Here is a 26,490-nt window from a genome sequence, read left to right as displayed (position 1 = left end):
CAAAGTGCAGTATCAAGTCACATAGCATAAGAACAATGAATGAAGAGACATTCATGTAGTCCATCTGGTGGAACCCTAAAAGAAGCTATACAAAAGCAGTCTTCAAGCATGCATACTTCAAGTGAGCTACCTAGAAGCACTTCAAAAAAATGTATACTTGTCCAGGTAAACACTGAGCCGCATTTCAAAAACGAAAAAGGTAGTCCCTATGTGGCTCTTCAGAAAAGGAGGCCGTCATAGGAAAATGTAAGCATGTAAAAAATGAAAAGCTTGTTCAAATAAGAACAGGAAAGCCTATGACATGCCAAACTTAAAGAGTGAGTTAGAAAGGCTAAAAAAGAATTTGAAGAGCACCTTGCAAAGGATGCCCGAGCAGACAGTAAAAGATCTTTACATACATCACAACAGGAAGCCAGAAATGCAATCAGTGGGACCTAATGATGAACAGGATAGAAAAAAAGAGCCTTAGAAAAAAAGGTTACTGAATTCCTTGTGCCACTCTCTACTGCTGAAGATGTTGGGTAGATTCCCCTACTCAGTGCATTATCTACAGCAGACAGGTCAGAAGACCTAGATGAATTTGCAGTAAATATAAAAGAAGTATTAGATCAAGAAGGCAAGTCAGATGTTAACAGATCAACGGAACAGGACAGAGTCAGCTGAAAAATCTGAAGGAACACTAACATGAAACCACAGACACATTGGTCTGGGTGTTCACCATATTATTAACAACAGCCACTGTGTCATAGGATTGGCAAGTCCTATGAACAAAAAAAAAAGGGCTCTAGCAGCAGCCTTGGAAACTGCAGATCGGTTAGTCTGATTTTCCTTTCCTATTGAGGTGGTAAAGTCTTATTGTACATATTATGTCTTACATGTACTTACTGAGTACATTATAAAACACCATCAATTCAGACAGTCAGCATGGCTTCTACAAAGAGAAATTCTGCCTAATTTTGGGTTTCAATGAGAGTGTCAGTAACAGGGAGATAAAGAGAATCTAATGGACATAATGTATTCAGAATTTCAGAAAGTATTTAACTAGAGTCTAAGTCAAACATTATTAATAAAACTAAGCTGTTATGTCATTGAAGGAAAGCTTCACAGACTGAAAGCTCTTTAAATGATAGCAGGTGAAGGGCAGAGATCAGCAGTCACCTTTTGTGATGAAGAAGAGTTCGTAGAGGGTTTCTTCACAAATCAATATTAGAATGAGCTTTATTTAATATCTTTTTTCATCAATGAAACCTGTAAAGGGGACTGCAAAGTTAAATCCCAAAATATAAAGATGATATTAAGCATTCTGGAAAATCCAAGGCTATGCTGACAGCAAGGAACTCTGTAAGAGCCCTGCAAAACAGTGGGCAAAGGTAGCAGAGGAGCTTCATCATAGATAAATGTAAGGTAATACACCTAGAAAAGAAATATTGAAATTAGAGGACACATAAGGGGATCAAAGGGATGGAACAACTACCTTCTGAGAAAAGACTAGAAATACTTGGTGTCTCTTCAGGTTGGAGAGGAGAAGACTAAGGACAGAGAGGATCAAGGTCTGCAAAATCATCAGGGTGGTGGATAACTTAAATTAGAGAACAGTTATTCTCCAAACCCCACAATAATGGAACTAGGGAACACCCACTGACAGTAACAGAAGATCATTTTTTAGAATTAAAATGGTCCAGTAGTTAGCAGACTTCTGGAACTTGTTGCCACAGGAGGCTGGTAGAGCAAACATTGCCAAGAGGTTAAAGAACAAAGAACAGGCTAATTCATGGGCAACAGTTCCATAAACAGAAAATAAATGGAGCAACAAAAACATGTGCTCTACAATACCACTCATAAAACACCTCAGGATGCCATGGTGCATGTATGAGGAAATAAATGGACCAAGAAGCGACCAGATTCACATGCTTTATCCAAGCAGCATCTCCTATGGCCACTACTGGAGACAGAGCTCTGCACATGATGAACCCCTGGGCTGAGCCACTGAGACATTTCTTACGTTCTCATGTGGGGAAAAAAGTATCAAGGTAGATATGAACACATGTAACATCAAATATTACACATTCTGAATCTTCTTGTATATATAGACCATATGTTTTTGTTCATTTTATTAAATGCTACAGTGCTGGTGGGAAAATAGACATGGGAGAGTGCTTCTAAATACTTCCCCCGCCCCTTACAGTACCAAATAAAGGGAAAGGGAAGATACAAAGTGAAGCAAAATGGCTTAGTGACTAGGGCTTATCTTTTCCCACTGAGAAGAGGAGACTTCTGGAATCAGTTACTGTGTCTCAACAATAAATACACAGCCTCGCAGCAAATGCTATGATGCTTCAGCAGCTGACACAGTTTCCTAATTCTCAGACTGAACAAAAGCTGGCGGTGACCTTAACACTGAGGTGAAACAGCTGTGCAACACTACAAGACATACCACGTACTAAGGTATTTCTAAAATGGCCTCTCTGTCCATGTGTCCAAAGCATTACCGTTGCATGTCTTAAATATATCTATACAGAACAGTACTCTTTGCAGGCAACAAGGGAAAAAGATGCAAAAAATCGCACCGAGGCACATATTAAGGGCGCATGTACTGTTAGCAAGGACATTATGCAAAATACAAAGTAGCTACCCAAACATGTCCAGAGTCAGCACACGGAAGAACAGTTAAGTCTTAAGTTAAAATAAACATCCTGCCTCCTGGGCTGTAAGAATTTTTCATATTGGATTAGATGCATTCAGAAAATATGATAAAGTTATGGACTAAAGAATTGAAATTCAAAAGTCATGTACCTGATGTTTACTTAAAACCAGGCCCTCACGCTTTTGATATATAGTAGTACTTGATGTCATGAAAGTTCTACTGTCAACATTGGTACTACTTATTATAGGATCCTATTCAACCTTATGGGCATTTAAATCTTGTCACTATCAGGGATTTCACAAGGAAAGTATTTCCCCTGGAACAGCCAAAAGTTTAACAGAAATGCTAACTTCAGTGGTTCTCAATTTCGATGTCCGCTGTTATTTGAGCTGATACAGGGGAAAACAAAGATCTGTTAATTTTTCTCAATTTAAAAAATATATCAGTGGTAACCAGATGATTGAATGTCTGCTTTTTTAAGTTTTATAAGTCTAAATAAAGTAACTATAGAGTAAGCTCTTAGACACACATTTACACTCACACTTCTTCCTTTGAATCATATATACATTTACTGATCTTGAAAAAGTCTTCAAGAAAAGCATGTGACAAATTTCAAAAATAAAATGTTGTGTACTAATATCCTAGTGAAACACATCATTCCTCTTTAGAAAAAAACATTAACTCTCTATGTACTGATACCCTCTGTTTGTGAAAACAGTAACATACTTCTTACCTTGAGCCTGGAGCTTTCTTAAAAGCTTTGCGTCGGTGTTGTCTAGAAATTCAGTGCTACCAACATTCGGAGGTCGGCCTTTGCGTCGTCTCATTCTTGACTCCTCTCTAGAGTGCTGTCTGTCTGGATTTGGTGGTCGTCCTCTACGCCCTTCCATAGCTCTGATACGGGGAATGACTTCCTCTTCCTTCAGAAGACACCACTGCACACCCTTTTAATTGACACATTTCACAGACAGGTATTATAAACACAGATTAAAAAAAGGAAAAATAAATCTAAGACATTTGAGAACATGAACAGCAAGGGATTTTTTTTTTCCCCCCAAGTAAGTTAGATATATATATAAAATATGCGAGAGCTGTGATGTACTATTTGGGTAGTACAATGTTTTGATGATGCACAGAAGCTATATATTGAGAGGTTATCACTACAAACTTTTGTAAATTGTACTACGATGCAAGATTTTGAAGACTATTCAGTTACTACCTAGCAGGTATGCCATTACTGTGTTATTTTTAATTATTTCTGACCAAATCGCTTATTGCTCAACCCCTTTTTAAAAGGTGAAATAGATTCTTCCTTATTATGTAAATGCAAAAGTAACTACTCTGCTTTCACATAATCCAGTACTCAACATGAAAGAAACAAATGTGTCAAGCTATGAGTCACTGTCTTCCAACTGTTAGTGTTTACAGAAATTTTGACATACATAACAAGCAAAGGCAGTACTGTATTTTCAAATATTGCTTTCTGGGGTGTTGTAGATCTCAACAACTGAGTTGAAAAAACACAGACTCATTTTGATCTTAAAGTTTTATTTAGTACAATTTAGTTCTCAACCTCATCCACTGCAAGAAAACCGATTTCTGCGCCAACTTCAAGCAATCAATAGTTTGTAACTTTTAAGAATCCATCTATCTGAAATAAAAGTTATGTTAACTATATTCTCTAACTAAACAAAGTATGCAGCAATACATTCAACCCCTTCTTTCACTATTACTGCTGTTTGTTTGTGGAATCCCCAAAACAAATACTGAAATACTTTGTTAATACAAATACCCAAGTTAGTCCTCACACAGAAATTGCTTTACTTTAACTGATTAAAAAGTAGAGTTTATTGCATCTACTGAGCAGAACAGGAGCACAGACTATCTGATCCTGTTTGATTGAACACTAGTATTTCAAAATTGTAACATCTTTTACCATTTTCCCAAGTTTTTGAAAAATGCTTCAGGACTACTCCATACTTTGCCTTAAAAAGGTTTGTAAAAGATTTTGAAAATGTCTGCTAAAGCAAGAATGAAAGTTGGTAACTTATAAAACACATTAATTAAATATCTATTCAGAAAAAATACATTTGCATTACCAAAGTTTTCACATTTATATGCACATAAATACTGAAATCAAATTTGCTATACTATAAAATACATTTTTTTATTTGCTTATTCTGACAATTTGTCTTTTAATTCTTTCTGCTCATTCTTCATAATTACAAATGTTTAATGTAAGACTTGACAAAGGAAATGGCGTTTTGTTAATGGAACATTCAGATTCCAAGGAAGCTATCAGTATCTGCAAAGATACCTTTTTTTGAAGTATGGATCACTCCCAGTTAAGACCATCCCAAGAGTACATCACACAGTTAACAGACATTCCAAAGGGCTTTGTTATTAGCTATGTTCCTAAAAACAACCTGTTCAGAATCATGACCATATCACTATGTGTATAATGTAACATCATTGAGGACTTTTTAATCCAAAATAGTTACCTCTACCACTTAAACAGAAGTTAATTCATCTTCTATCTTTAAGAATAATACTACTTGGGCATACACTTTCATCTTACTGTCTAGTACCTGACTTAGAATTTATCACAGGTTCATTTTGTTGAGCAATGTATGCTAGATTTAATACTATACTTGTCACCTACACCAACCTCCAACCTAGGAAATCTTATCCCATAAACTGCAAGTGCTGGGGGGAGGAGAAGGTTAAAAACAAAGGCAAAATAGAATTCAAAGAAAAAAGGAGGAGAAGCAGCCATCATTCAAGAAGTACCTTAGATCCTGCAATGGAGATTGCTCTTGCTCTGTATTCCTATTTTCTATGGTTAATGATACTAATGACAACAAATATGCAGAAAAGAAAGATGGAGGTCCACAAGATCATTAGAGCCACAGAGGCTATGGATGTGTATTACATTTTCCTAATGCCTCCCAAAAGAGAAACTAGAGGCCATCAAATGAAGCCAGTAGAAGGTTCAATAAGCAAAAGGAGCTGGCATTTCAATGAATGGGGAGAAGACTGTTTAATGTCCTGCCAAAGGACGTTGTGGATGCAACAAGTTTCCACAAGTTTAGGCTCTGCAGAGGGACCTGGACAGGCTGGATCGATGGGCCGAGGCCAACTGGATGAGATTCAACAAGGCCAAGGGCCGGGTCCTGCACTTTGGCCACAACAACCCCATGCAGCGCTACAGGCTTGGGGAAGAGTGGCTGGAAAGCTGCCTGGCGGAAAAGGACCTGGGGGTGCTGGTCGACAGCCGGCTGAACATGAGCCGGCAGTGTGCCCAGGCGGCCAAGAAGGCCAACGGCATCCTGGCGTGTATCAGAACTAGTGTGGCGAGCAGGAGTAGGGAAGTGATCGTGCCCCTGTACTCGGCACTGGTAGAGGCCGCACCTCGAATACTGTGTTCAGTTTTGGGCCCCTCACTACAAGACGGATGTTGAGATGTTGGAGCGTGTCCAGAGAAGGGCAATGAGGCTGGTGAGGGGTCTGGAGAACAAGTCTTCTGAGGAGCGGCTGAGGGAGCTGGGGTTGTTTAGCCTGGAGAAAAGGAGGCTGAGGGGAGACCTCATTGCTCTCTACAACTCCCTGAAAGGAGGCTGTAGCGAGGTGGGGGTTGGCCTCTTCTCCCAAGTAGCTGGCGAAAGGACGAGAGGAAATGGCCTCAAGTTGCACCAGGGGAGGTTTAGATTGGACGTGAGGAAAAATGTCTTTACTGAAAGAGTGGTTAAACATTGGAACAGGCTGCCTAGGGAAGTGGTTGAGTCACCATCCCTGGAAGTATTTAAAAGACGGGTAGATGAGGCGCTTAGGGACATGGTCTAGTGGGCATGGTGGTGTTGGGTTGACGGTTGGACTTGATGATCTTGGAGGTCTCTTCCAACCTTAATGATTCTATGATTCTATGAAGTTTAAGAGAAGACAAGACAAAACAGTCCAGAACAGATCCATTAAGGGTTAAGCAGGAGTTAATTCACCATCTATATTATGCGCTCAGATATCTTTTAAAATCTGACCCAAAATACGTTTCTATTGAAAGAATGTAAAATCTGATATTCTGTGGATTTTCAATATTCCAAAGAAAAAATATGGGGGTTGAGAATCAGGGACTTCCATAAAATCTAAGCTTCACTACACAAACATTAGAGAAAAAACGGGAATAACACTGTGAAATGCTGTGTTTTGTCATTGAAACTAATCAAAGTAAGAACTTAATTCAATTTCTCATCTTCAGGCATCTACTGTCTATTGTAATACTGTACTGTAATCAGGACATTTGCCAAAAAGGCACCAGATAACTATGCGTGGAAGCAGAATCAGGCTCAAAGCCTATTAACCAAACTATTGAACAAAACCATAGGCACTTTGCAAGAAGCAGACATCCTCATTAATTTCAGTTCAGATTTGTGAGAAAAAGTTAACAACAAAGCTTTTTAAATTGAATTGCACAATTCATTATAGGACAAACATTTTAAATTCCAGTTTCTAAAAAAGGAAGCAAATAATTACTACTACATTACAAATGCATATGACAGCTGATTTTATAGTTGGCTGTTCTGTATGGTATTTCTATTGCATCTGTAATAAACATTTTAGACTTCTAAATACTTATTCACGGAATAAGTCTCGTAAGTAAACAACAGTAAGTTTAAGAATTGGCTTAAAAGAGGTAGACTTCATGCCTCATAAAGATGCGCTGTATTTGTTCCAAGGCAGCACCATAATCAGATACTCTGAGAAAGACTAACGTACATTGAAGTTACTTCACACCAAGGAGATGGCAAAAAGTACTTTAAGCAGTTTCCACCTTTCCTGTTCCTAAATGCAGCTGCCTTCCTAGGCAAGCAGACTTGTTGGAAAAAAAAAATTACATTATTTTCACAGCTTTATGCAAAATATTATTGGGGAAAAAAGTGCATGCCATGTTTACCATGACTTAATGATTACTCCCAGAGAGCTATATCCAGGTTAAAAAGTCTGTATTTCACCCTTACTGATATTTCATCTTCAACTAAAACGGACCTGAACAGAGCTGCATGAAGAGTCAAGTTTTCTCTAACTACATAATGACCCTGCAAAGGAAAGGGCTGAGAGAGCTGGGACTGTTCAGCCTGGAAAAGAGAAGGCTCAGGGGTATCTCACCGATGTGTATAAATACCTGGAGGGAGGGTGCCAAGAGGACGGAGCCAGGCTCTTTTCAGAGGTGCCCAGTGACAGGATGAGAGGCAACGGGCACGAACTGAAATACAGGAGGTTCCCTCTGAACATCAGGAAACACTGTCACTGTGACTGAGCACTGGAACAGGTGGCCCAGGGAGGTTGTGGAGTCTGCCACCTTACAGATTTTCAACAGCTGTCTGGACATGGTCGTGGGTAACTGGCTCTTAGGTGACCCTTCCTGAGCAGGGGGGTTTGGACAAGGTGACCTCCAGAAGTCCCTTCCAACTTCAACCATTCTGTGAGTCCATGATGGATACTCTTGCTGTTATATATTAATCCAAGCCAGCAAGATGCAATCTTAGAGCACAGCTCAGTATGACTCCACAACACTCTCTTCCACCTACTACTTGATGCAGTATTCCTATCCATATTACTCGAACTCATAAGGACCCGTGCCTTCTCCATCGCCCCAAATCACATTCACACCAATCTTTCTAAATCACAGCAGTTTAAAGCCTACAGGTTCTGTCACTGAATTTCCACGTTTGCCAAACTTCAAACATTCCTCTAACCCTACTATTTCATGGCCCACTTCTGCCAGATATGTTTCTCTGTTAAAGCAGTTCACTGCTTTCAGTAACCCGTAATATCTGGTTGCTTGTGTACCAGGAGAAACACAGGCACTATCAGAAACAGGTAACCCATGTATTTTTGCCTTGCTATAGGTAATTCTTCAACATAACTGATTTAGCCCTTAGATAATTTTCTTCGCATCTTGTTCCATCTTTGAGCTTTGTGAAACTTACCCAATCACTTTGGATGCATGCTGCATGTCTCAAAAGATGACAGAAACATATAACGAAGAAAGGGAACAGAATGGAACGTGAAAGGCTATACAGAATAATTGAAATTACAGCAAAAGAAGAAACAAAATTCCTGGAACTACCTCCAGACATCCATGAAGATATGATTATCACATATTGTTTTGAAGCTGGACAATTTTAAAAATTTCAGTTAAAAAGGTGCAAATTCTGTTCATGAGATATCAGTATCACATACTGTTTTACTAGGTGCGTATTAACAGCCTGAGTGTAGCTCAACTGTTTACATTATAATCTTCTCATTCAAAATCTCATACATAAGATGTAAATACATTTTAGCACATCTGAAACAGCTGCCCTCGGTCCCCCACACACCCCTTTTTTTCTTCTTCAGGGAAACTTTTCCTTTGTCTAACCAAGTCTCAATGGAACCTACCCACAAACCACACAAGTGGAAACTACAGTAAGATGTACAGCAACTGAATATTCATATTGCCAACCTTGCCTACAGAAACCTGCCCTTCCTGATGCCTTCATTCTGAAGTTTTAAAGTATCAAAGAAGGGCAAAATCTGCAAATCATCTCATTAATTAAAGGGAAAAGAAGGAGATAATTAGAAAAGGGGACAAGACTAATGAAGTAATATGGGCAACAGACACAAAAAAGGTAACAGGGTAAAAAGAGAGCAGATACCCTGACATTACATTATGTTCACAGTATAAGGAATTATTTCAATCAAGCCATTCAGGTACATAATGAAGTTCACAACTACATGAACTTGTAACTGTTGTTTTATGAAGGCCAAACATGAAGAGGGTTTAGCAATGTTTTACCCTGTAAGCCAGGAATCAGGAAGCACCACCTAGAAGTAGCTGCTTACTATGAACTCAGTCTTCATTGCTTTCAAATTTATACTATGTAAATGTTAGGTATTTCTACAGGGTATCACAAGGACATAAGGCTTAACTAGAACCTGAATTCAAGACTGCCGAGAGCACGATGTCTGTCCACATTCCTATAGTAACATATTCAGGACAGTTATCTTTTAAAGAAGCAAATATATTCACTGACCAAAGTCCAAAAACTTTCGTGCACATCCTGAAGAAATGGCAACATGATCAAAATACAGTAACATAGTATGGCACAAATGTAGTATTAATTTCCTTAAAATTCTAAATTTACTTATCCTTGTCTGGTTTACCCACACAAAGTCTAACAGTTCTACCACTGTAAAGTGTAACTTGTATAACTCAGCATTCCTTCCCATAAAAATCTCACGCTTCAGGAAGCTCAGACGGTATTCTCGACACAGGAAACACTTGTATTTAAACACGTATTTTACATATATTATGCACATAAACACATGAAAAGGGTGTGATTTAACACATACACATAAATTACTATCAATATTAGGTTTATACAGTAAAGGAAGAAATAAGAGTTTTAGTCAGAAATATCTGAACACTGACTAAGACAAAATATGTAGCTCGGAGTTCTTTTGTACTAGACAAATCCAGGCTCAGAGCTGATCATAAGGCATGCTGAACTCCTGCAACCTCCTAATAAAATCACTGAGAGGAGCGGTTTTCAACACTGCCCAGGATCAAGCTCTCAACGTCTCAATATAACTACTATTAAGAAATATGCACAATTTTTAGAAAGAATTAGCTAAAAACAGGCAATGCTTCAGATGGTAGCAAAAACTACTTCACCTAAATTTAAGTTAATGTTCCTTGGATCAAAGACTTTACTTTTTAAAAAGTGGATACCTGCGGTCCATCTCTGGCTTCATAGAAGTCACCCACTCCTATTTTTGCACTGAAGCTGAAATTGTCCCTTGAGATATCCATTATTCCATTTCTGCTGAGATACTGAAAAAATCACATATTTTTCCACTTCAGCTTGTAAATAATTACAACCCAGGTTTGATGTACAGCTAACTTCGTGAGTGTTATGTTTTGCATATTCTATCAAAGGGATATGCATTTATAGGAGATCAAATCAGTAACAGACTGAAATACATTACGCCTCACATCACAGCGTATTTTGAAATAAGTATCTTTATTGGAGGGAAAAAATGGCATTTTTTAATTGCAAGCATGCTTAGTAGCATTAGAACACAGAAGTTAAAAAAAGGAATGTACCTTTACTACTTCAGGATACTGTCTCAGCTTCTTTCCACAAGGTGCAAAATATGCTACTTCTCCTTGAAGACGACCACCAAAGTTTCTTATTCGGGTTTCTCTTTGCCAGCTAGGGTAATATGAAATAGTTGCATACAACAATACACTTTATAAAAAACAAGTAATTAATGTTGATTTAAGATTTTTACATAAAAGGAAAAAGGCAGATATCTAAAATGTGACAAGAGTATCATAAATCAAATAGGCAAAACCAGAAATTGTTATTATGTAGATTGTCTAAACTCTCACTATATATGGGTTTATTTGTATCAAGCTACTTACATATCACCAGATTTTAAATGGCTTAGAACTATATTTCAGGGAGTTATTTGGAGTCTATACTGGCTCAGATCTAACCATCAGGATTAATTTCCAGCGGCAAAACTGCTAAGAGACAAGTCATGTTTGCAAAAGAGCAAATCTGATGCACAAAAATTAACACATGAAATATGCTGACACTTTTAAAGAGATCCACAGTCACTGTGAGTTGGAAATCTAAATTGTTGAAGCCCTTTCCTTATTATTCAGCCTCAAAAATTTTTAAACTGTCATTTCTTTACCAACTGACTTTTGAAGGTATTATCTCCCTTTAAGGAATATCAAGTATATACATAACCTACCCATATTCAAGAGGCACACGCAGCTCCCGTTCATCTGTTACTCTTCGTCTTTTTGAAATACCTAAAACAGAATTTCTGATTAACACCTAAGAGAATTTACAAAATGAAAACAGTATGTTCCTAAAATATACTTTTTATCCTTATATCCTCAAACCAAAAGATAAATCACTTTTACATTCTAACCATTACATACCTCAAGTACCAAGAAAATTAATGTAACTATTCTCCTTTTGAAATACATTTTCCTCTAAAGTTTCCTTTAACCTCTTCTGAAATTGTAAACAGAAGAAAACCTCATTATGCCATACTGAACTGCTTGCCTTGTTTGGCACTCTCAGATACTGCTAAAATAATTCCTTGCACACCTGTTTTTCTATAACTAGATCATATTTAAATTTTTGCAGTACACAAGATGAAAATAAAAACACTCTTTACTTTAAAAATCCATGCATTATAATAGGCTCAGCCTTCAAAGAGCACTGTGTATAGATTGCAGTCAACTGCCAAATGCAGAAAATTTTCAGGATTATTCCAGCTTTTCAAGGTTCAAACAGATGATGTGTTTGGTGCTAGTCAAGAGACTGAATCAATAATATGATAGAGACAATTGCCAGATGTGGGGTTTTGCGGAGTGCCAAAGGCTGATACTTTTCTCAGGCCTCTTTGAGAGAACCACAGGACATGAACTATGTACACAGACAAACTTTTGGAAGATGCATTTCTCAAAAAGGTAGTTTGGACCTTGTGTAAAGAATGTGACATCTCTCTTCCCTGTGGAAATGGACATGAAAGAGTATCGTTATCAGACTGAACCCTTGAAACTTGCTCCAACCGCTTAACAGCCAGGAGGAGTGTCATATGGTACAATGGCACAGGTTTCCAACTGAGACGCCTACACGATCTGGAAGCAACTGCTAAGAGTCCTCTACAGAAAGCACTGAGGAAATGCCCGTGCTTGGATGCCAAACTTCTTGGACACGTCTGCAGTCTTAAACTAATATGACTGCCTATTACATTACTTCCAATAGTCACAGTTGAGGGAGGGAGATTGCTTGTCCAAATACAAGTGAACTGAAAAAATGAGTTGTCCAGTGAAAAACAGATACAGAGAAGAGACACAAGACCTCTTCAGTGACTGATCAGCTTTAGGTAAAATGGACACAAAAGTATTTTAATTGTGTTACGGTGATTCTTACTAGGAAAAAGTACTACACCTAAAACAAGGACACAAAATTATTTCATTCTACCTCTCACCTCCGTAAACAGACAAAAATCCGCTATCAGCCTTTTCAAAGCATCATAAATCAACACAGATTCCCAAGCAAAAAAAATTAACTTTGCATTTTTAAAATTTGGATTACTCCTAATGCATGGGAAATCTTTTACAAACTGTGTGATTAATAGGTTTGTTTCTGGGAAAAATATGAAGTAGATCACACTACAGTGCTTCAAAGTTAATGCCCTTGATGACATGGAACGAAATTCCTATTCCACTGAATCCAAATATAAAAACCAATTTATGAGTGGATGTCCCCATTTAAAATCTATTTACTTGCATGTTAATTAAATATCAAGTTTCTAATTCAAAGTTGTAAATATACAATTTCATTTAATTGTTACCATGCAAATTGAGAAGTGTGACTTTCAAAAATGCATTCTTTTCTGTAGCAGTAGTAATTAGTAAATTTTACAGATTAGTTGCCAAATAAAGGATTATAAACACTATATAACATCAGGCAAATGCTAAATGTACTTTTTATGAACCTTTTAAAAATAATTCCTTGCATGTAAATCCATAAATTCTACTGAGAATTTTGAAACAACAATGAATGAAGTTATATTTTTACTAAATACAGCTATTAAACTTGTTGAGGAAGGGGCAGAAATAGAAGATTCAGAATGCAAACTACAATGCATAGAAATTAGAAATAACTAACTAGTTTAGAATAAAATGGTAAATAACAAAGACTAAATAATGAAAAGTTTTAATGTAATAAATATCAACTCTGGCTATTTCATCCTACCTTCTCTCAAATAATTATACAAGCTAGAATGTCCTGGACTAAGTGTAATGTTCAGGTCTTGAGAACTTGCAATTCTGCTGACTTGATTTTAATGTCTGTTGCAAACACCCGTGAAAAGATCACAGAATAGACCAGGTTGGAAGGGACCTCAAAAGATCATCTGTTCCAACTTTTTGTGGGAAAGGGAGCCTACATGACATTATCTAGCACCCTGTCCGACCATATCTTGAAAACCTCCAGTGACGGGGACTCTAGCACATCCCTGGGGAGGTTGTTCCAGTGAATTATTGTTCCTACTGTAAAAACATTTCTTTCTTATGTCAAGATATCACTTGATACCAGTGTCTAAAATACTTTTATAATTACTTTTACAACACATGCCACTTAGACATTACATTGTACTATAACAAGACATTCAGATACCACAGTGTGTACTTGGTGTAAGAGTAGATGGTGCTGTCCCAAGAAAAACCGCAGGCTGGGACTCAGGACATAAGGCAGCTGGTGCAGAGCTTGGGGTCTTTGCTACTTGGAGGTTAAGTGGGGTGGAATGAGCTGCAAGACCAGTGGAAGAGCTCTTCACAGAGGACGAAGTTTTATTCAGCTTCAGTGGAGTTTTCTCTCCCTCAGTGTCTGTATCCGATTCATCTTGATCTTTATCATCCTCATCATCTTCATCCTCAGACCCTTCTGTATCTGACTCAGAATTACTGTCAGACTCTGTTTAAAAAAAAATGTGGCAAAAGGCACATTATGACGATAACTAATGGCAAATACATTTAAGTTCTAACACTTGCGAAGTCTGCCTTATTAAATAAGCTCTTCTGACTTTAATTTTTTTTTATAACATCTCTTGACTATAAATAGAAGGTTATAATTAACTACCTAAACTTTAAAATTACTACAAATATCACAGCATAAAGTAATTCTGCATGATAATGCACTGTTGTTTTGGATACAATTCTTTGTTTTTCCATGAGGAGATGAGAGACAGAAGCTGCAGTATTTTAAGAGATTACGTCCCCTAGAATGAGCTACAGCTAAGACATCCCCTGTGAGCCAGGCAGTGGTTGAACACTACCACAGGAAGGGCACTTCACAGGTTGTGAAATCTAGCATGAAGAGGAAGCAAATGATGGAACTGGGTACAGGCTGAAAGGTGTCAGAATTGGAAGTGTGGCGATCCGGGCAAAGGAAGAGTTAGAGTAAAGGGTAGACAGGATAAGGAACTGAAGATGGGCTACAGCTGTGAGGGAAAAAAAAAGAGGATTTGTATAGGGTGTGTGGATGAGAGGGGGAAAGAGAATGATGAAGGCGGGGCTGGACCCAAGGGATATCAGCACATGAGGGAGAAAGGAGTGCCTGGGAATACAATCAACTCTTTAAAACAGGCCTTGCCTTTCTGAATTGCATAAAAGCCTTTAAAACAGTAGTCTGAACGCTATCTATGAACACTGCAGCCCTTACAACTGCCCTGGTACTTTTCTCTAATCTTGCTCATTGACTACTGTGCTCCTGAATGAAGCCTAGAAACATGCTTTTCTTGCCACTCTTGACAATTTGAAGGCCTTTGTTTAGTCCCTCTCTGGCTGGGGAAGCCTGTTCTGCAGATGGGCTCTGCCTGCCAGAATAATTAACCATCAGCCAGCCTCTATTCTCCATCCCCCTCCTGAGCACCTTGCCACACAAGCAGTACATTAGCTGCAGGCTGGGTGATTCATCTGGAAGGTGGGTCTCTGACAGCCTTTCCAGAAGGTTGTGGAGCCATCTTACCAGGACAGCTGAAAGTATACTTGCCATATGACCAAGTATCAGAATACCCAAAACATGATTTTGGATATGACACAACGGGCGACTGGCAGACATGTGCTACTTTCCAGGATATCTGTAGGACGCTGTGTGAGCCATGCCGCCCCAAAATTTCCTACCCCTATTTTAAAATATGGTGGGAAATACATGTTTTCAACACTCAAAAAATAAAGTTTCTGCTTTTCCTATTAAAAAGGTTAAACCACCTGATTGGCTATCATCAGAATCATCATCTTCATCGTCCTCATCTTCATCTTCATCGTCGTCGTCATCATCATTTGAGTCGTCAGAGTCCTTACTGCTGGGGGCATCTGAGTCTAGCCCTCTGAACTGCTCCACCACCAGTTTTGCAGAATGAAGGCGGTGTTGTGTTTTTACTGCATTTACTGCATTATTGCTGACTGTTTTATCCTTTCCTGAACAAGGTAACACAGGAGAGGTAGAGGGCATAACAGGTGTCCGGTTACCAGTTGGTTTTTTCCCACATGCACTCAAGTTTACCGGCAAAGAAAAGGGGGCACTACTAGAAATGGCTACACTTTCATTGATCTTGGTCTGGGATTTCAGTTTCGTAGTAAGTGCAAGAGGAGCCTCCTGGATGACGCTCTGAATAACTCCATTGGGTTGGTGATTACCTAAAAGTGCATTTGTCAGGAATGGATTAGAATGGTTGTTTTCCAAGGATGTGAGTTTTTGATGAGCTGGTGAACTAGATGTTGGTTTGGGGCTTGACAAAGCTGCAATAACCTTCTTCAGGTTCTTAGATGATTCCTGTTTCTTTAGCTGTGCTGCTGGGAATGTCTGTTTACATTGTTCCTAAAGAAATAAGAAGACAAAGGAATAAAATGTGGACTTTTTTTTTTTTCCCCCCCCCCCCCCGCCCCCCCATATTCAGGCAGGTGAACTGTATGAAATCTTAAACATCTGCTAAGCTATTTTTCGTAGGTCAAAAGTAGGTGCTAGCTACAACAGAAGAGATGAGTAACTACAAGTTATGCAAGTCTCGTGATTTTCACTGTAAATCAAGTAGGAAAAGACAAATTGAACTCAAAATGAAGCTGATCTGAATTATGTAAGGAAGCTTTTTCACTTGCTACATCACTCTAGACAGTGATTTTCATAAAGATATTAAGCATCTTGAAAAAATAAATTTTTAAAAGGAGACTACTCTTATGTACTGGCATAGGAAAAACACCACTTTCTACTCATTTCAGCATATAAAAACTCATTGGTGAATGTAAAAATCGTTTTAGTAATTTGTTCATTTTAAAGCACGAGGTAAATACAACACACTAACAACTACAATACTAACAGAAAACCAAAAGAAGGTTCTTGGCATAGAAAAATTTTATCAAAAAAAAAAAAGAGAGAGAGAAAAAAGGTATTACTGGAAAGTATTGTGATACGCTAGTTTTTTAACTCTGAAAAAGTAGTACTTGAAAGTTCTTCAGATAAAAACTAATCAGTAGTGGCTCAGAAATACATGTAAAGCTTACACTGTCTTTAGTCTCAAGACTCTTCCAAGGAAAAAGAAAATACATCATCTTTGATGGAAAAAAGTAATAGAATGGATAAAGATGGTACATTCTAAATCAATTTTTAAATATTAAGTCAAATACAATATATTCTTGAAGTTACTAACATTCAAAACTGAATATGAAATTATGAAAACCTATAAAAGAAATATTCACACAGTGCATGTTTCCATTAAAAGTTTTAAAGAAATCAAACCACTAAATGGTGATGTATCCTCAGCTGAAGACTCATAACCTAAATTTGACAGCAGAAGCCTCTTCCAATGGCAAAGACATATGTTTTCATAATTATAATTTATTTAACCATTTCAGGTAAATGACTAGCTTATTTGAGTTTTACGAAGTAACTGGGAGTTGAGAGGAAAAATAGTCTTTCTCTTCTGGTCTAGGAATAAAAACTATGTGATAAAAATATTTTTCAGTCCTCACTGAGGACTGTGAGTCAGAGTTCAGTTTACTCTTCACCAGTACTACTTAGTTTAAAACAAAATTTGTTTTTAATAATGAAACTTGCCTTGGTAACTGTACTTTTTTTTTCTTCCTCTCTCTCTCTCTCTCGCCTTAAGATTTCTAAAATACTAGATTTTTATTCTCTAATCCCCATTCAAATCTAACTGAATAGAAATCATGAGAATTCATCACTAGTCACCATAATCACTATTAACAAAATAAACTGAGAATCTACAAAGAATTTTTGTAAGCAACAGAACTGTTAACACAGACACATGTAAATATATTGTAGAGTCCTGACCAGTAAAAAGGAAGATCAAATTTACTGCAATGGCCATACTGAGTTTTAATAGCTATCAGTGCATGAATATCCTTCTGTCTTTAAAGAGCAAACAAAACCCAAGATTAAATCAAACATTTTTTTTAAAAAAGGCTTTCAGTTACTTTATTTAAAATCATGATTAAAATAGGTAATTTTAATTACTTTGACTTAAAACTATCCAACTTGAAACAAAGCAAAGCCATGATAACATACTAGATATGGAAAGTATTAAATCAGCGTTCTGACTGAAACTAGGAGAAGCATAGGAAAAATATCCAGGCCACACAATTTACCCATGAGTACTTTTCTTATTTTGATAATGATTTTAGCTGCTCATTTTCCTGAAGAGATGCATGACAAAATCCTTTGCTTTCTTTGTACCCATTATTCTCACCAGTACACCAATTGCTTTCAGCAGAGCTGTAAAGTTCCACTATGTGATGAGCATGAAACTCAAGGTTGTCATTATGTGACAGTAAGTTGTGTATGATTACATCATGTATACATTAGGGTATGCATACTTGCACATGCACCACCAAGTAGATAACTTTTCTCCGAGATAAAGTTATGGAATAGTTCAGGGCACTTGTAATGTACAGTGAATCATCTCTAAAATTAAAGCATAATATTTGCTGCTCTTTAAAACAAACAAACAAAACAACAACAAAAAAACCCAAAACCAAAAAACCAACCACTACAGTTCAGAACATATACTACTCACACAATTTAATTTACATCATTCAGAAATCCGCATCAACTCTAAAAACACGTCAAAAAAATATGATGTGAAAATAAATATACGTATAATTTAAAAACATTATATTTGAAAGAGCTTGATAGCATAATGTTGCATCTTGTTAAGCAGGCAACACAGGTTACAAATAACCAAGAAAACCAGTGATTTTTCACTCACCCGTTTTGATCTTACATCGCTGGTCAAAGAGAGAGATTCTTCAGAGGTATTTTTATTCCCTGCTTTGAGTAGATCAGGGGAAGGAACTATGAGTTTTAAATAGGTTTCCTTTTTGGCTTGATGTACCAAAGACAAAGGTTTCACATTGGGAACCAATCCCGTAGACTGTATTACACTTGTGTGTTTGTTCACAGATTCCTCCTTTGCCTGAGAGCTTTGGAAAATAAACGGAAGCTGCTGTGACAAAACCTGAGGCTGCTTCTGCTGGGACTGGAATGATGAGTGAGTCTGGGAATCAGACACAAGAGGTATCTGCTGGTGTGTTCTTTTTTCTTGGGACTTTTCATGTTGTTTTTGTCCATCAGTTTTCATATCTGTTACGCCACTATGCATTAGCACCTGCAAAATAATGTATTTTTGACTGTTCATATTAGATCAATTAAAGACCCTTCCAGGAAAAAAAAAAGTACATCATCAGTCTCCATGAAACTATTATGCTATTCTTGGCAGAGGATGAACAATAATAATTTTAAAATCAATCTTGTCATATATTTATTGTTTAGGGTTTTTTTTCCCCAGATAGTTTCAGCATGTGAAGACAATGCTTAGTAGAGAAGAACTACTAAACCATGGTTGTTTTTAAATGTATTTTTGACTGTAAACCTAACAGGATACCCAAGATTCCAAGCTTGTTCTTCTATTGGCTACCAGGAAAAGTAACCACTGTACTAGGAAAAAAGCAACTGCCAAAGCAGTATCCATAGAAAGATGTATTTCCAATACACTATCAGCACACAGCACTTAATGTCTTTGTATTTCCCACTTTATAACAAAAGTAACAGTCTAACTGTTAAACTCCTAACCCATAAAGAACACCACCACACACACATGCACGCACGCCAAGGAAGCAAAGAAACTCCAGAAAACCCTGAAGCAAAACCAAAAAGAGTATTCTTAGCATTCATTAATGTGTAGTTAAATAATTGCTCACTGGTACAAATGTGAACACGTCAATTTTTCATGAACAGCTTTCAGTGACAAGACTGTGAGCAGAGTGAGGTATCATACCTTGTTCTTGGTTTTGTGATGTGCTTCGTTTTCAGAATCAGATTCATCATCTTCACTCTCTTCAGCACTCTGGTCCTCCTCCTCCTCTTCATCCTCCTCTAGATCATCAGAGTCACTACTACTTATGCCTTCACTTGAGGTGTCTGAAGAGGACCCCGAATCACTGTCGCTGTTACTAGAGCTTTCCACTGCTTTTTTTCTGGGCTTCTACCAGGAAGATGAATGCTCTATTAATGGTTCAGCTTTAATCTATGATATCATCTTATTACTATGCATAATCTTTAAAACAAAAAACAGTAAGACTTTGGAGTAAAGTGATTTGCAATCCTTGAACACAACTGACTGTCTTTGCAGAAGAATGGAGAGGAAGAAGTGCTTCACAAGATGATGAAAATGAAAAACAGGTCACGAAGTTCCACTAAAGTATTTTTCTGACCACACGCACTGTCAGAACAGTTGGCATAACTACATTTCAAAGCAATGTATCAAATTTAGGCCTAGAAAATGGGCCTGGAATTCACATCCAGCAAACCTCGACAGAATGTACTGCTTCAAAAAAAAATTAAAACCAAAAGCTTTATTGCAAACTAACATAGAAAGAACAATACGTATTAGATTCATCAATATATTTCAGTGACACATTCATTTAACTACATTACTTAACTTGCAATTTCACAGTATGCACTGTTCAGCAATGTAAGCTTTTGAGGACTGAGAAGAGTATGCTCATCAAATTGCTTCTGGGATCTGCTTCTGAAAAATGGGACCAAAATCTGCTGAAATACTCTGACATCTATATTATATTTAAATTCTTGGAAAGAACAAATTTGCAGACCAGAATGGGAAAGTAAAAGAAGCAACACACAAGAATGTAGAAAAAGAAGAAAGGTGTAAAAACCAAAGGAACTCCAAAATGTTGACACTACAAGACCAGATTTTAAAGTGCAATGAATCAGGACAGTTAGCTTTTTGGGAAGCTAACTAAAACGAATCTGTGTATTTTACAAACACATCTGAAGGAGGTACATATGGACTCGAGTATTACGATGGTGGCTACGTGAAAGACATGAAAGTATGTATTACTGCATTAAAGCCTATTTAATCATTAAAAAGAGTTCGCAGAATGATGCTGGAAGGTAGAGAAACGTGATTACAGATGTCAGGTAGCAGCAGCAAAGTGTTACGTAGCATCTAAACAGGGCACATGGAGTCAGTGAGGGAATTGCAAGGTTAAAATTAGTCAAAAGGACAAAAGGTGGACAACAAAAGTAGGTGACTAGAGGGCAAAAAAGTTGCAGCAATTCTAGATAACAATGCAGACAGGAGCATCAGAGAAACAGTACTTTAAAAATATACACTCTCTTAAGAAAACTTTCCCCGAAAGTTTACTTTTCAAATCTACTTTTTTATGGTAGGTGTATTATAAAACAAGAGGCTAAAAAGAAAGAGCGATTTTATGTCAAAAATCCCTGTCTTATGAAGAAGAAATGCACTTAAATTAGTGGGAGAACATAACAAGCTTATTCTTATAAGTGGGTGTACTGGTTTTGGATGGGATAGAGTTAATTTTTTTATAGTAGCTCCTATGGTGCTATGTTTTGGATAGTGACCAGAAGAGTGTTGATAATACAGGGATGTTTTAGTTACTCCTGAGCAGCACTTGCACAGCCTCAAGGCCTTTTCCACTCCTCACACTGCCCTGCCAGCGAGCAGGCTGGGGGTGCACAAAGAGTTCAGAGGGGACACAGCCGGGATAGCTGATCAACCCCAACTGACCAAAGGGATATCCCATACCATATGGCATCGTGCTCAGCAATAAAAGCTGGTCGAAAGAAGGAGGAAGTGGGGGGACTTAAGGCATTTGTCTTCCCAATCCACCGTTACGCGTGATGAATCCCTGCTTTCCTGGAGATGGCTGAACACCTGCCTGCTGATGGGAAGCAGTGAATGAATTCCTTGGTTTGCTTTGCTTGCACATGCAGCTTTTGCTTTCTTCATTTAACTGCCTGTATCTCAAGCCACAAGTTTTCGCACTTTTACCCTTCAGTTCTCTCCCCATCCCACTGGGAGGGGAGTGAGCGAGCAGCTGCATGGGGCTGAGCTGCCCACCGGGGTTAAACCACAACAATAGGATTTAATTTACTTTGTGAATAAGCTATGAAACGTGGAAGCTGTAAGGTGCATTAAGTCTCATCTATTTGTCAATTGGCTGGTATCTGTATCTTTTTTATTAAACTAGGTTCTCTTTATCGATTCCTGTGATGAACACGGTAATACTTCATATCATCATACCTTCTGCATACTGTCACATGCATTGCTTCACTGTTGGGAAATCTTAAGAATTTAAATGTCTTTATTTGAATTTATTGTTTCACTGCTCAAGTCAGAAAGGTGTCAGTTGATACTTCACATGAGGGACAACGACCTGAATGTATGCAGACAAAAAATAACAGACCTCAGTAACTGTGCCGGTCTATGGTAGGTCCTGTATGTTTCACTCCTGGTGTCCTTTACATCATATTTAAGTATCTTCCTGTCTAATATTTGGCACAGATGCAGAATATTTCTTCATGAAGGTTAAGACCATAAAATGAAGGACAAGACCATGATCTGAAGCAGTAAAAGTAACAATGCCTCCTGGAATCACATCTCTAGGATTCTATTCTAGTTTTTCCCCTTCATGGTTCTCTATTTATCTCTGTATGTGGAAAAGGAAACACCCAAAACACTACAATAATACTAAAATCAGAAATACCCAGTTTATTCACGGTGCTGATGAAATACATATTCATAACATCAGCTTCTTAAGAGATGCATGTAACAGTCTGGAAAAAGAAGAGTATGTCAATGGGCTTACTTAGCTGATAGCGTTTACTTCCACTCATCAAGACTTTAAAACTTTTGCTGTCCGTCTAGCTTTAACAAAATGTGTTAGCTGCTGTATCCTACAAACCTATCTTTTCATACTGCAGACAAGAAAGTAAGAAAATTACCATATCAAGAAAGGAGTCAGGAACATTCTTGTGAAAAGGGAGGCGGCAAGTGCCAAGCAACATCCAACACACAAGTCTGATTCACAAAGAACTACCTCAAGTAAAAAAAGGGACAGCTAATTTTGACATAAAATTTAGTATAACTTGTAAACAATCAAATGCTTTAAAACAAAACAGGCATTTAACTACATTATGAAACACAACTGCTTTCCGGGGAGTTTCTACTTCATAAACAAATAGAATCTCTTTTGACATAGATAAAACCAATACAAAGAAGTTGGATTAGTAGGATTCCCCACGAGGGGATGGCAAATTAGTAGCTTAGAGAAAATGTAATGATAGGGAAAATTTAAACTCGTGCATTTAGTGGATATGAAAGGATTAATCTTGATGGAGAAGTTTCTATCAGATCCAGCATAAAAGGTAAAGCAGCTGAGGGGAAAAAAAAAAAAAAAACCAGTAAACTGCATAGAGAAGAAATAATTCAGACTAAATCAAATAATGTAAGCCAGAAGGAGAAAAAGATAACTGTAAAGAAAAATCTCTCTGTAAAGACATTTAGAACAACAAAAAATACTTGAAAGAAATTCTAAAAGCTTGCTGACACAAAAGAAAACAGTCAAGAAAGAGAAGGAAAAGTACACACCAAAAAGTAAGTAGTTCTACTTCAGCTGAAATATATTAGACAGAAAAAAAGAGAGCATTAGACTTCTGAAGACATACGTAAGACCAGGCAGATATTTATAGAATATAAAAAAATATATTATTTAGAAAAAGATAATAAAAGACTCTTCAAGAAATACGCTCAATAAAAAAATTATTATTAAGTTATATTAAAAGAGCAAATTTCACTTTGACTAGTTCCTCTATTGGCAACAATATAGTCATAAAAGTTGAAGCAAGAGTGCGTTCAATTAAAATAAATTTCATATTTGATTTTGGTTCACTGACTTTGCCAAACTGCTGGATGGTTATGCTAATTGAAAATGTCCATTGTTCAGGAAGCAATAATCTAGACTGAATACGAATACCAAGAAAAGTAGCCCAACCTTAAAGACCCAGTGGGATAGTCCCATAAAAAGGTGACTGAAGTGACAGTTTAAAAGATTTTAGTCATGATTTCAAATTACTGAAGTTTATAAAGGAAATACAACATGGTAATTGCCAAGAAGAGATATTAAAGGCAAACGATGTGACTGCAGTTAATAACCCAGCATCCCGATGCTAATTCTGGAATCCAGGTAAGTAAAAGCCCCCCGTGCAAGACCTTGGAGTAGATTCCTATCTCACCAGCTGCCCATAATGGAAGGGGACTTTCTCTAACCCAAATGAGACTCCAGTTCACCAGTTGTGCCTTCTTTCCCTGGAGACTGTTGCTTTACCAATGTAAGAATCCTACTAACCTTCCTCATCCTAGAAATTCACTAATGCGAATCAATAGAGGGGCAGTCAGTTTTACATTTCTTTTGTGAGGCTGAAGCAGCACATTCAGATGAATGATTATTGATAAAGTGTATCTGCTTATTCAGTTTTATCTTGGCCACAAACAGGGCAGGCTTAAAAGAAGACAATTACAGCATGCTAATGTTATCAACACAGTGACCAACAGAGCAAAGTAAAAAGGTAACGCAGTTCCCAAATTTTTGTATGTTAAGAAATGTCATGGACAGTATATCAGATCATCACGATGACATCTATCTTCAATGCAACATCATTATGCTCAACAGACGTAACATGGTACGCCACAAATATACAGTGATGAGTGAGGATTTGGCACAATTTTAAACTCATGTTTTGGACAGATTCTGGTTTATCATTGTCTGATATGTATAGCCTTCTGAATGGTCAAATACACACCCTAGACAAAAGGAACTGGATAAGAACTACTAATAACTACAGCTTTGAACAACAGATGCTTCTATCAACTCAGAAGTTCTTTTTCACACACTCCAGGCAAAGAAATTTATATAATACAAGTTACTACCAGATTGCACTTTAGGATTCCCTAAGATGGTAGGACAACAGAACCACAATTCAACCAGAAATGTTTCAAAGAAAACACTGCACAATAACTAACTCTTTAGATTTTCACCAACTGTACAAACAGCTCGGTATCAGCTTTGCCTTTCTTCTGTTTAAAAAGAAATTTTTTAAATATCAACCTCAAAAGAAAATTACAACTAAGGATATGATTGAAGAAATCAGCAGATGAATAATAAAAAAATAAAACCCTAAAGAAAGGAACATTTAGAGAAGTATAACGAAAATGTTTTAAAATAAACTGTGCTCTTCAGAAAAAGAGTTTTGTTAAACTTTGAAATTTAAAAACGTAGCATCACTTGTACAAAGTCCAGCATAAAATACTCCAACTACCTACTGTCCCCTGCTTACTCCTCTGCCTTCAGTTCCAGTTGTGGCTTCATTCTAACATACCAAAATAAAAATACTGATTGTTGTTTGGTTTTTTTTTAAATCAAATCTCTTCATCTTCTCCTCATGTTGGTGTTCTCATTCAGAGTGTTCTGTATGTTTTCACAGTAAAGCTTATTCAAATCATTATGCATAGACAAATACCAATTACCTCAAAAAGTTTCAGAGCAAAAGGAGTTAAGAATAAGGATTAGAGGAACGTCTCGAATGTCAGCATATCAAGAACAGGAACAAACTCACTCCACTCCAGTTTTAGAAAAACTACTACAAGAACATAGGAAGCAGAACTGTTGACAACCTGAAATTTATCTGCATTAGACAGATGATTTAAATGTTAAGATAGAAAACTAAATAAATTTAAGAAAGGAAGTATACTAATTGATTGAGTACATTGTTTTAGAGCAACTCAGTTATTTAGCAAATTGAAACTGGAGTTTGAAATCAGTACCCACATCAAAAGAAAATGTAACAAAGATACAGAACTTATACTTAAAGACAAATGCTAATACAAAGGAGAAGGTAACAATGCTGACAAACATCCTGACTGAAATTTGAAAACAAGGCAAAAAGAGGTGAAATTTTCAGTGATACTCCTATTAACAAGTAACTAACTTAAGCAGCTCATTATCCTGAATAAGGCAAAAAGCCAAAAACTGAAGAGAAAAGAGTCTGTTCATTTACTTATGATATAAACTTTTCGGAAGCTATTTGGAGATATTAATAGATAGTAATTTATTTGGTATTCTGCATAACTGCAGTAATAGTCAGAAACGCAGAGACATTATCTGGAAAAAGGTTTACTTCTGCACCGTAGAAACAAAGCTTACGTTTTGCACATATATATCATAGAATAGTTTGGGTCGGAAGGGACCTCTAAAGGTCATCTAGTCCAACCCCCCTGCTGTGGGCAGGGACATCTTCAACTAGATCAGGTTGCTCAGAGCCCTGTCCAACCTGACCTGGAATGTTTCCAGCGCTGGGGCATCCACCATCTCTCTGGGCAACCTGTTCCAGTGTTTCACCACCCTCAGCATAAAAAATGCCTTCCTTATATCTAGTCTATATCTACCCCCCTTTAGTTTCAAGCCATTCCCCCTTATCCTGTCGCAACAGGCCCTGCTAAAGAGTTTGCCGCCATCTTTTTTATAAGCCCCCTTGAAGTACTGATAGGCTGCAATAAGGTCTCCCCGAAGCCTTCTCTTCTCTAGGCTGAACAGCCCCAACTCTCTCAGCCCTTCCTAGGAGAGGTGTTCCATCCCCCTGATCATTTTCGTGGCCCTCTTCTGGACCCGCTCCAACAGGTCTGTGTCTTTCTTATGCTGAGGGCTCCAGAGCTGGACGCAGTACTCCAGCTGGGGTCTCCCCAGAGCAGAGTAGAGGGGCAGAATCGCCTCCCTCGACCTGCTGGCCACGCTGCTTCTGATGCAGCCCAGGATACGATTGGCCTTCTGGGCTGCGAGCACGCATTGCTGGCTCATGTCCAGCTTTTCATCCACCAGT

General features: G+C 37.6%; 1 protein-coding gene across 1 annotated transcript in view; it reads right to left on the bottom strand.

The window, feature by feature from the left end:
• BAZ2B (bromodomain adjacent to zinc finger domain, 2B) overlaps positions 1 to 26,490 on the bottom strand; it is a 131,932-nt gene that overhangs the window by 41,793 nt on the left and 63,649 nt on the right. Inside the window, exons 6-12 of the mRNA XM_009334018.1 lie at positions 19,568 to 19,774; positions 18,500 to 18,898; positions 15,486 to 16,095; positions 13,894 to 14,190; positions 11,447 to 11,507; positions 10,788 to 10,896; positions 3,378 to 3,588 (exon numbers count right to left, since the gene is read on the bottom strand). Of these exons, the coding sequence (XP_009332293.1) occupies positions 3,378 to 3,588; positions 10,788 to 10,896; positions 11,447 to 11,507; positions 13,894 to 14,190; positions 15,486 to 16,095; positions 18,500 to 18,898; positions 19,568 to 19,774 (1,894 nt within the window). The remainder of the gene's footprint in view (positions 1 to 3,377; positions 3,589 to 10,787; positions 10,897 to 11,446; positions 11,508 to 13,893; positions 14,191 to 15,485; positions 16,096 to 18,499; positions 18,899 to 19,567; positions 19,775 to 26,490) is intronic.

The sequence above is a fragment of the Pygoscelis adeliae genome, unplaced genomic scaffold (assembly GCF_000699105.1).
Source record: "Pygoscelis adeliae isolate BGI_AS28 unplaced genomic scaffold, ASM69910v1 Scaffold131, whole genome shotgun sequence".
Taxonomy (NCBI): Eukaryota; Metazoa; Chordata; class Aves; order Sphenisciformes; family Spheniscidae; genus Pygoscelis; species Pygoscelis adeliae.
This window is presented reverse-complemented; position numbering and strand designations above follow the sequence as displayed.